The 10,724-nt window shown below is 24.5% G+C and overlaps 2 protein-coding genes across 2 annotated transcripts; both read right to left on the bottom strand.

Moving 5' to 3' along the window:
- Positions 1-1,339: 1,339 nt before the first annotated feature.
- LOC114189026 (extracellular ribonuclease LE-like) lies at positions 1,340-2,230 on the bottom strand. Its single transcript, XM_028077724.1, has 2 exons — positions 1,932-2,230; positions 1,340-1,815 (listed from the first exon to the last, which is right to left on the bottom strand). The coding sequence occupies exons 1-2, from the start codon at positions 2,199-2,201 to the stop codon at positions 1,396-1,398; spliced, it is 690 nt and encodes a 229-aa protein (XP_027933525.1). The 5' UTR covers positions 2,202-2,230; the 3' UTR covers positions 1,340-1,395.
- A 6,064-nt stretch (positions 2,231-8,294) lies between these two features.
- Positions 8,295-9,192, bottom strand: LOC114189045 (ribonuclease DdI-like). Its single transcript, XM_028077742.1, has 2 exons — positions 8,886-9,192; positions 8,295-8,770 (listed from the first exon to the last, which is right to left on the bottom strand). Exons 1-2 carry the CDS (start codon positions 9,138-9,140, stop codon positions 8,351-8,353), a joined length of 675 nt encoding a protein of 224 aa, XP_027933543.1. The 5' UTR covers positions 9,141-9,192; the 3' UTR covers positions 8,295-8,350.
- Between the last annotated feature and the right edge of the window lie 1,532 nt (positions 9,193-10,724).

Raw genomic sequence — 10,724 nt, 5'->3', positions numbered from 1 at the left:
GCAGGACTGCAACGGGTGCGTGAAGATGATGATTGGATGCGTGAAGATGATGGTTGGATGCGTGAAGATGGCTTCAGTTCTCATATACCCGAAGCAAAAAAATCTCTCTATGGCTCTGGTTCCTTTGCAACCGATCCTTTTGGTCTCGTCCCAATATGCCTCGGGTCTAAAACCGAGGCAGAATGACGAAAATAACCGGGGCCAAAAGCCCTTACTGCACTGGTGACGATTAATACTTTTAGAAGTAGTAATTTCTGTTACAAGAATTTTTTTAATCAATTCACCTTTATTTATGTTATTTTTTATCCTTTATATTTTTGCATTTGGTTATTTTTAATACAAAGTTGAACATTTTCTAACATTTGTTGAGAGAGTTTCAATCGATTGTCCTTTTTATTTTACCTAAAGATGTTGCAATGTGTTTTAATATATGAGTCAACCTAACTCACCACAGGTTCAAACCGAGTTGGGTTGAGAAAAATTCAGTATTTTCAAAAGTGAGTTGAACTGAATCCGACTCACTTAACCCCCGGGTTAAACGGGTTCAAGCCAAGTTGAAGATATGTTGACCTAGTTAATCAACTAACATGTTTTTCTTACAGTTTTTTCTTTAATATTTTTGTCATAATTATTAACTATTTCTAATTATATAGGTTCACAATTTCATATTTTTAAATGCTAGAATATTTGTCAATAATATTTGAATAGTTTGAATGTTTAATTAATTTGTTTGTCAAGTTATATACATTGATACCTTAATCTTTAACTATTATTTTTATAATAATATTTTGAGAATTAGGTGAATACTTTGATTCTACTATTATAGAAGTAAATTAAGTTTGATTATAATGCAATAAATATATAAAATAAATTGAAAAATAAAAAAACATCTGTAAGTGAGTAAATCTATTAACTCACCAACCTATGGTAAGTCGGATCGAATTGCAAAATTTTTGTCTCACAAAAAAGTAAACTCGTTTAAGCTTATTCATTTTTAACTTAACCCATGACAAATCAACTAGTGTCAGTCGAGTTGATTCACTTTGACATCTCTAATTTTAAGTAATAAAATATAATAATTGAAAGATCATAATGAAAACTATTTTTTTATAAGGAGTGAAAAGCATATTTAAGTTGAAAACATGAAGTTAAACGGATAAACACAATTAAATGATATCTTATGGTTCATTATTTTGTTAACAAAATACGAATTCATCTTTTATTTTCTTTGTGAAATTACTTTTAAAATGATTAAAAACACTTTATAATTACACAAACACACATAATATATGGATTCAAAATACATCTCTAAATGCACAATGACATTATACGAAGGAAATTACAGGGAAAATGAATACTTGTATTTTATTTATTAAAAATTATTGCTGCATAAACTCATTTTGGCAATAATAAAGTCTGGTCACCACAAGTACCATCAGAGTTCGGACAGTTTATAATTGAGGTTGCATTTTTGGTCAAACAAATACTAATTTGATAGAGAGCAGTAGCATTTAGTTTTTTATCATGATAACAGAAAAGCGCAGGAACATGGCTAGTGTGGTTGTGAACTGCAGCAACAACGGAACTAACATTATAAAGCTTTTTGTCATCTGGGACTATCTGCTCCTTTTCAAGTATATTCAATAGGTTATTTTGCTCATAAAGATGCAAAGCGCGCTTGAAATATTCCGGTATTGGGAGCGTTGCCTCTGTACATCCTCCATGCTTCATCCACTCCACTTTCCAAAAGTTAAAATTTATGCCAATTAAATTTGGCCAATCCGATTCAAGTTGTTTTATCAAGGTTTTTAAATCCTAAATAAACACAATTTATTTTTTTATTGAAACAGGGAACACATTAGTGTATAAAATAAACCACACATTAGAGTTCTAACTTCTAATTAACAATAACAAAAAAAAGATATACTCACCTTATTACCAATAGGAGTCTTACTTCTGCATTTAGGAAGTGTACCATCATCTTTTTGAGGCCACAGTCCATGAATAACAAATTTTTCTGGTATTGAATGACATGTTTTTCCAGTTAAGGAATCGCAATAGCCTTTCGGCCAATGTTGAGCAAACATGAAATGATCCCACTCTTTTTCTACAGCAATGCACGACTTTGGTACTTCTAAGAGAAGAAGAAGCGAGAAAACATAAAGTATAGACATGATATTCAAATGAAGACCAAATCTCATAATCAGTTTGATTTAGAAGTGGAGAAGCTAAATGATATTTATAGGATTTGAGATCATAACAAGACAAAAGAGTTCTTCATGCACATCAACTTTAATGTTCAACTTATAACTTAATTAATCACATTCATTTTAAATCTCTATTCATCCAACCCTTGTTGAATCTAGTTTTACCGGTGCTGAAACAATTCAAAATAATAATTATAACAAAGTTTTTCCATATCTTTTATCTATCCTTTAATTCTCCATTTTTTTATAAATAATATTTGTTTTTTTTTTTTAATTTTTAAGATAACATACTTCTTTTAATTATATTTTTAATTTTATCAGGGCAGACCGAAAAACGAAAAAGACGTATAATGATATTTACATGTGTTGAAATAAGAAAACTAGAAGATTTATATTATATAATTCACTTAAAATTGTTTTTAAAAACAAAATAAAATAATTTCATTCATTTTGGTAAAACTTATGGCTTTCATTTCACCGCAGTCACATATATTAAAATTTGTAATAAATAGTGTTTGTTTTATATAAATAATCCACAATCACATATATTAAAATTTGTAATAAATAGGTTTTGTTTTATATAAAAAATATTAAATCTGACTTATATAAAAAAATATGTAGGTAAGTGTAATATTAAATTAAATCTGACTTAATCACCATTAATGCAATTTTATTTTATTTAAAAGATAAAATTACCCATAAGTATTATACATGTGAGTTTCATATTTTATTTAATTGTCACTGATAAAAGTTAAAATATAATTAAATAATAAAATAACTATGTTTTAATGTTGTTAAAAATTAAATATAATTAAATATAAGGAAGTTTAAATTAACATAACAATCAGAAAAAAAATAAAATAGTGTTAAACATATAAAAAATTTATAAAAAAATAACTAAAGTATCAATTTTTTTATAAAATTTAAAGACATACCTTTCAAAAATTTACCGTTTTCACATTTAAAACTTTCGTCTTAAGAGACTCTTGAAGTGTCACCAAAGATATCCTTTTTTTTTTTCTTTTTAGGAGAGACTTAAAAATTTCAAAATCATTCTTCTATATGTTATTGTCCACATACTTAAAAAAGTATTTTTATCTTTATAAAATTTGTTATATACATTTATAATATCTTAATTAATATATTTAATTATTCAATATAAAAATGAAAAAATAAATGCAAATTAATTTTCCTTAACCGTTTCTTACTGCACCGGTTACGATTCTCCCATAATTAATACATCTTATTAACTATTCAATATACAATAATGTTGTTGATGACACTTAATTTGTGAATCACTAAATGTCATGTCATTAATAAATGAGGCAGTTAAAATTCACAAAATACTTCTTTCCTTCTTTTTTTTTTTTTCAGAAACATATACAAAAATAAGTCATTAATAAATTTGTGAACCCTTACTCAAATATACAACCTATGCAGATAAACATAATTTTTTGCATTACACATATTGAAGGTTCTATATATAATTATATAAACATAATTTTTTGCATTACACTCAAATACAACTTATGTTCATATGGAAAAGGTCCTATATATAATTATATATAAATGCATATTTTGCTGGTAAGATTGTATTTTGGTTAGAGATGACAAATAAATTTGCCTTGTAGGTATTGCCCAAACCCGTCTCCATTTTGACGGGAAATCCCCACATTGACTGGGTATGGGTATGAAGAATCCCCAACTTTTTTAACTGGGTATGAGGATGTACATATTCTCGTCATAATAGTCGTCTTCGTCATATTTCCGTCCTCGTTTAAATTATTAAAATATTCACAATTAATTAAGTAACCATATATATATATATATATATATATATATATATATATATATATATATACTTTTTATCTCTTCTAATTATTTGGTTTGTCATGAGACGCACTCGCATCTCCAATATATTTTTCATATTATCATAACATTTATATAATTATGTTAAAATGTAATATGTCAATTAAAAACTTTTTATGTTTCATATTTCAATATTTGTATTATTTTTTTAATATTTTTATTTATTGTATATTTTCCTTCGCACGAGTATGTTTAATACTCTCAATTTAAGTGTTTAATAGCATACACTTTTTATTTACTAGGTAATATAAAAAACATTCTCTACTTATTATTATTAATTTTTGTTTCATTTAAAGAACTCTTTTGTTTCGCTAAAATAATTTTCGTTATTTCTCAACCATTGAAAATATATATTGATATTTAAGAAGTTTTCTTAGATCTCTAAGATATTTTTCATCTTATCATACCCTAAATTATACATTTAGTTTCCTTAGAGTGATTTCTTTCAATAGTCTTTCAAATTGTTTCTCAGACACACATTTGTTAGTTTTTAATATTTTTACTTGTTGTTTATTTTCATCATGTAGAATACTATTTATATATAGTTTATCTAATTTATTTTCTAACTCATTATCAATCATACTGTAATTTTTTCACTATAATTGTATACATAACTTTTATTTACTATAATATAAAAATTTAACGTAATTGCCATGAATTTTTTTTATCACCATCCAACATATATTAGAGTTCAAAAGATACAAGATCTATTTCAAAATTTTATTATGTTTATTATTTGTTCTTTGTGTCGTTTTGATGAATTGATGTATTGTCATTTTTATTAGTGCATAAAAAAGAGATTCATTAGAATTTAAAAAATTGAAGTAAACAAACATTTAAAATATATTTTAATTTGAATATTTGTTTTTTTTTTATATTTTTTGAAAATATTTTTAAATTTTATCAACTAGGTTTCATTAATTTTTGCAGTTTGCAAATTTAATAAATGTTTTGGTTCTCATAAAATTTTATTTGGTATTCTAATATAAAATGTAAACAATTATAATTTATTTCAAAATATTTGATATCGAAGAAACAACCATCCTCCTAATATTAAATATTTGATAATATTATGTTTTCTTTACCATAATTTTTTATTATTTTATAAAAATTAATTAAAATTAATATTGAAGTAGTAAGAAAATGGGTACGTGTATGGGTACGAGATTATACCCGTTACCCGTGGGAATGGGAATGAGACAAAAGTTTAATATCCATTGAGTTTGAGTATGAGGATCGAGATGAATTTTTTCTACGGAGATGGGTATGGGATAGCGAAATCCGTCCCCGCCCTGCCCCGCCCCTTTGCTATCCCTAATTTTGGTTGTATTCCAAAATTTATGATTATCTCTTTTAATACATATAAATATGTTATCTCTTTTATATGCTTAAATTAATACATGCATAAGAAAAGACATTTTAATTTGGTTGCATAAGTTTTGATATGTCTGATATGTGAACATTTATGATTTTTTATAATATTTTTGGAAAACTAATCAATAACCTTTTCGTCGATTAAAGAGTAATTTGAATATTAAGTATTTTAAGTGTCCAAACATGAGAAAATACATGGACTTACAAATATTCCATCATAAATAAATAAATATAGCTGATTAACGGATTTAAACTCTATTGATTAAATTTTTTATTTTATGATTATTTCCTTTTAAAATTAAAATGAGAGAGAACTAAAACTTATGATAGATATAAAAATAAATGTTACAGAATATGATCTTTTAGTCCTATTGCACTTCATCAATTTTGTCTTGTTTTTCTTATACAAGCGGAAAATAGACGTGATGTTCTTAAAATCACACATGAGATATTGAAAAGGTTAAACATGAGAAAAATCTATGATTTTATTTATATATTTTTTACAATAGATATAATTTGTTTATATTTTATGAAGTGTAATTTTTATTTTAAATTTGATGAATTTTTTTATTTGTATTGTTTTCTCTTTTTGTTTAAATTAATGTTCGCGACAAATGATTGTTAGATTTTGAAGTTGTTAACATAATAGACATGTAAAAATTCATAGTGATTTTTACCATAAATTTATTTGGAAAACACGCAAAAAAGAATAATCTTAAGAATTCAAGATTTTCACGATTCTTCAAGGAAAATACAAAAAACGTTCATACATACTACTGTAAACAGGTATGTACACTTTTAAAAAGAAGTTATACGTCGTATTTATAACTTGCATAATGGTATGTTGATACATGTATACTCATTTGACATGTTTTTTGTAACGATAGAATTAAAATTAATGTGTTAAATAAGTGTAAAAATATGTGAATATTTTTTTTCTTATAACTTTTCTAACTACTCATCTTCACTTGAGTGACATATTTTATTTTCATCGAGAATAAATACATTTTTAAATATTGGTTATTGAAGCAAAATCATTTTACAATTTTTTTAAATGTTAGTTTAGGTGAGAATTATATTTTGTCATCTCAATTTAGAATAATTTTAGATTCTTTAGATCACTACAAGAAATTTTGTAATAACTGGTAAATTGTTACCGATGGAAATAAATCTTTCAGTAAACTCAAATCTACTAATGGCTTTTATCAGCATATTTTAGATTTAACTTGCAAACATAAATTTTTGTTAATACTAAATTCGTGGACAAAATTCGTCTTTTACATATGCTATAAATTAAAATTTGTATTGCTGACGATATTTACCCCCGGTAAATTATAATGATTTTTTATTGATAAATTTATATTCGTCGGTAAAATTTATCGATGATTATTTTATTGATAAATTTTTGACAATTATTAATTTGTTGATAAAATTAAATTATTGACAAATTTTTATCATTGCTGATAATGATACTTGTAATCAAATTACTTTAACATTGTTTTCTCTATTTTACAAGTGATATTCATCTTTCAAACTCTAAGTAAATGCGTGGACACAAATTTATAGAGACAATTGATTTTTCCTTGAATGTAAATATAGTAAAATTCATTTAACCTTTTCATTTTAAAAAAAGAAATACTTAGAAACAAAATATGTTAATACATTTATTTTGAGTTTTTGAAAGAAATTAATCAATAAAATATGTACCGTCTTTAAATTAATTGGCACTTTTCAATAAACTTATTACCAATCAAATATGTACAGTCTTTATTTTACCTAAAGATGTCAAAATATGTTTTAATATATGAGTCAACTTAGCTCACTACATGTTCTATCCGAGTTGTATTGAGAAAAATACATTTTTTTTAAAAGTGAATTAAACTGAATCCTACTCACTTAACTTCTGAATTAAATGGATTTGAGCCGGGTTGAAGATATGTTGACCATGTTAATCCACTAACATTTTTTTTTACAATTTTTTCTTTAATATTTTTGTTATAATTATTTACTACTTCTAATTATATAGATTCACAATTTCATATTTTTAAATGCTAGAATATTGTTCAATAATATTTGAATTGTTTGAATGTTTAATTAATTTGTTTGTCAAGTTATATACGTTGATATCTTAATCTTTAGCTACTATTTTTATAATAATATTTCGAAAATTAGGTGAATACTTTTATTCTACTATTATAAAAATAAATTAAGTCCGATTGTAATACAATAAATATATAAAATAAATAAAAAAATATTTATAAGTAAGTCAACTTACTAACTCACCAACCTGTGATAGGTCGTGTCAAATTACAAAATTTTTAGCTTACAAAAAAGTAAATCGGCTTAATCTGACTTTTTTTTAACTTAACCCATGACAAACCAACTAATGTGTGTTGACTCACTTTGACACTCTTAATTTTAAGTAATAAAATATAATAATTGAAAGATCACGTTGAAAACTATTTTTTTTAAGGAGTGAAAAACATATTTAAGTTGAAAATATAAAGTTAAACGGATAAACACAATTAACTGATATCTTATGGTTCATTATTTTGTTAACAAAATACGATTCATCTTTTATTTCCTTCGTGAAGTTACTTTTAAAATGATTAAAAATACTATATAATTACACAAACACATCAACTACAAACACAATTAAATGATATATATCTTCTTATGATTCATAATTTTTTTGTAACAAAACTGCAATTCATCGATCGTTCATTTACTATTACTATTATTAAAAAATATTATTATTTCTGATCGTAATGCATGTTGTACTTCAGTGCTATATATGGATTCAAAATACATCCCTAAATGCACAATGACATTATACGAAAGAAATTACAAGGAAAATGAACACTTGTATTTTATTTATTAAAAATTATTGGTGCATAAACTCATTTTGGTAATAATAAACTGTCTTCCCCACAAGTACCATCAGATTTGGGACAGTTTATAAATGAGGTTGCATTTTTGGTCAAACAAATACTAATTTGATAGAGAGCAGTAGCATTTAGTTTTGGATCATGATAACAATAAAGCGAAGGAACATGGCTAGTGTGGTTGTGAACTGCAGCAACAACGGAACTAACATTATAAAGTTTTTTGTCATCTGGGACTATTTGCTCCTTTTCAAGAATATTCAATAGGTTATTTTGCTCATAAAGATGCAAAGTCAGGTTGAAATATTTCTGTACTGGGAGCGTTGCCTCTGAACATCCTCCATGCTTTGTCCACTCCACTCTCCAAAAGTTAAAATTTGTGCCAATTAAATTTGGCCAATCCGAATCAAGTTGTTCTTTTAAGGGTTTTAAATCCTAAATAAACAAAATTTATTTTTTTATTGAAACAGGGAACACATTAGGGTATAAAATAAACCACACATTAGAGTTCTAACTTCTAATTAACAATAACAAAAAAAGATATACTCACCTTATTACCAATAGTAGTCTTAGTTCTGCATTTAGGAAGTGTACCATTATCTTTTTGAGGCCACAGTCCATGAATAACAAATTTTTCTGGTATTATACGACATTTTCGTGTTCCAGGATGTGGGGAATCGCAATAGCCTTTCGGCCATTGTTGAGCAAATATGAAATGATCCCACTTATCTTCTTTTTCTTCAGCAATGCACGACTTTGGTACTTCTGAGAGAAGAAGAAGCGAGAAAACAAAAAGTATAGACATGATATTCTAATGAAGACCAAATCTCATAATCAGTTTGATTTAGAAGTGGAGAAGCTAAATGATATTTATAGGATTTGAGATCATAACAAGACAAAAGAGTTCTTCATGCACATCAACCTTAATAATCACATTCATTTTGGTAAAATTTATGGCTTTCATTTCTCGACACCCACATATATTAAAATTTGTAATAAATAGTGTTTGTTTTATATAAATAATGGCAATAGCCTGAATTTACCTATTTAATATAACTAATACATCTTATTTAATTATTCAATATACCACAATATTGATAACACTTAATTTGTGTGAACCACTAAATGTCATATCATTAATAAATGTGGCAGTTAAAATTCAAAAAATACTTCTTTTCCAAAAACATATGCAAAAATAAGTCATTAATAATTTTGTAAACCCTTACTCAAATATACAACCTATGTAGATAAACATAATTGTCCTATATTTAATATTTAAATAAACATAATGTTTTGCATTACACTCAAATACAACTTATGTACATATGGAAGGTCCTATATATAATTATATATAATTACATATTTTGCTGGTAAGATTGTATTTTTATTGTATTCCAAAATTTATGATTATCTCTTTTAATACATATAAACATGTTATCTCTTTTAAGCTTGAATTTCTTTAATACATGCATAAGAATAGACATTTTAATTTGGTTGTATAAGTGATATGGCTTGATGTGTGAACATTTAGGATTTTTTTAAAAATGTTTTTGGAAAACTAATCAATAACGTTCTCTTGATTAAATAGTAATTTGATTATTCTAAGTATTTTAAGTGTCCAAACATGAGAAAATAAATGGACTTACAAATAATCCATCATAAATAAATAAATATAGCTGATTAACGGATTTAAACTCTATTTGATTAATTTTTTTATTTTATGATTATTTCCTTTTAAATTTAAAAGGAGAGAGAACTAACACTTATGATAGATATAAAAATAAACTAGTGTTATACCCGTGCGTACGCACGGGTGGTGTGTTTTTTTTTTTTATTTAATTTTGTATTTGTAAAATAAAAAATATTAATTATCTTTTTTAATTAATATTTTTTCATATATATATATATATATATATATATATATATATATATATATATATATATATAATAGATCAGAAGAGTAATAATAATAACCGTATAAAAATAATTAAATATCTCATACAAGTACTTTTAGTAATATTAATAATAATAATAATAATAATAATAATAATAATAATAATAATAATAATAATAATATGATAGTGTAAATATATTATAGATTATGGATATCGTACAAAATAATAATAATAATAATATGAAAAAATTTAAATAATTATTCATAGATATTTTTTGCAACAAAATAATTAAAAATAATAATATTATTTTATACTAACATTTTAAATAAAAATAATAAAGTGTAATAAATATTTCTAATTTTCAATAAATATAAATTCAACTTCCAATTAGTAATAAAATATTAACATTAATAATAATAATAATAATAATAATAAATACAAAACAATTGAAATTGAACTTAAAATTTATGAATAGAAATCCATGTAATATATAT

The sequence above is a fragment of the Vigna unguiculata genome, chromosome 6 (genome assembly GCF_004118075.2).
Source record: "Vigna unguiculata cultivar IT97K-499-35 chromosome 6, ASM411807v1, whole genome shotgun sequence".
Taxonomy (NCBI): domain Eukaryota; kingdom Viridiplantae; phylum Streptophyta; class Magnoliopsida; order Fabales; family Fabaceae; genus Vigna; species Vigna unguiculata.
Note: the sequence above shows the minus strand (reverse complement) of the source record. Positions and strands in the feature narration are given on the sequence as shown.

Excerpts from the sequence above, each read along its gene's own strand:
- LOC114189026 (XM_028077724.1), bottom strand. The coding sequence starts at position 2,201 with ATGAGATTTGGTCTTCATTTGAATATCATGTCTATACTTTATGTTTTC. Across the intron at positions 1,816-1,931 it reads AGACTCCTATTGGTAATAAG|GATTTAAAAACCTTGATAAA; the intron begins GTGAGTATATCT and ends GTGTTTATTTAG.
- LOC114189045 (XM_028077742.1), bottom strand. The coding sequence starts at position 9,140 with ATGTCTATACTTTTTGTTTTCTCGCTTCTTCTTCTCTCAGAAGTACCA. Across the intron at positions 8,771-8,885 it reads AGACTACTATTGGTAATAAG|GATTTAAAACCCTTAAAAGA; the intron begins GTGAGTATATCT and ends TTGTTTATTTAG.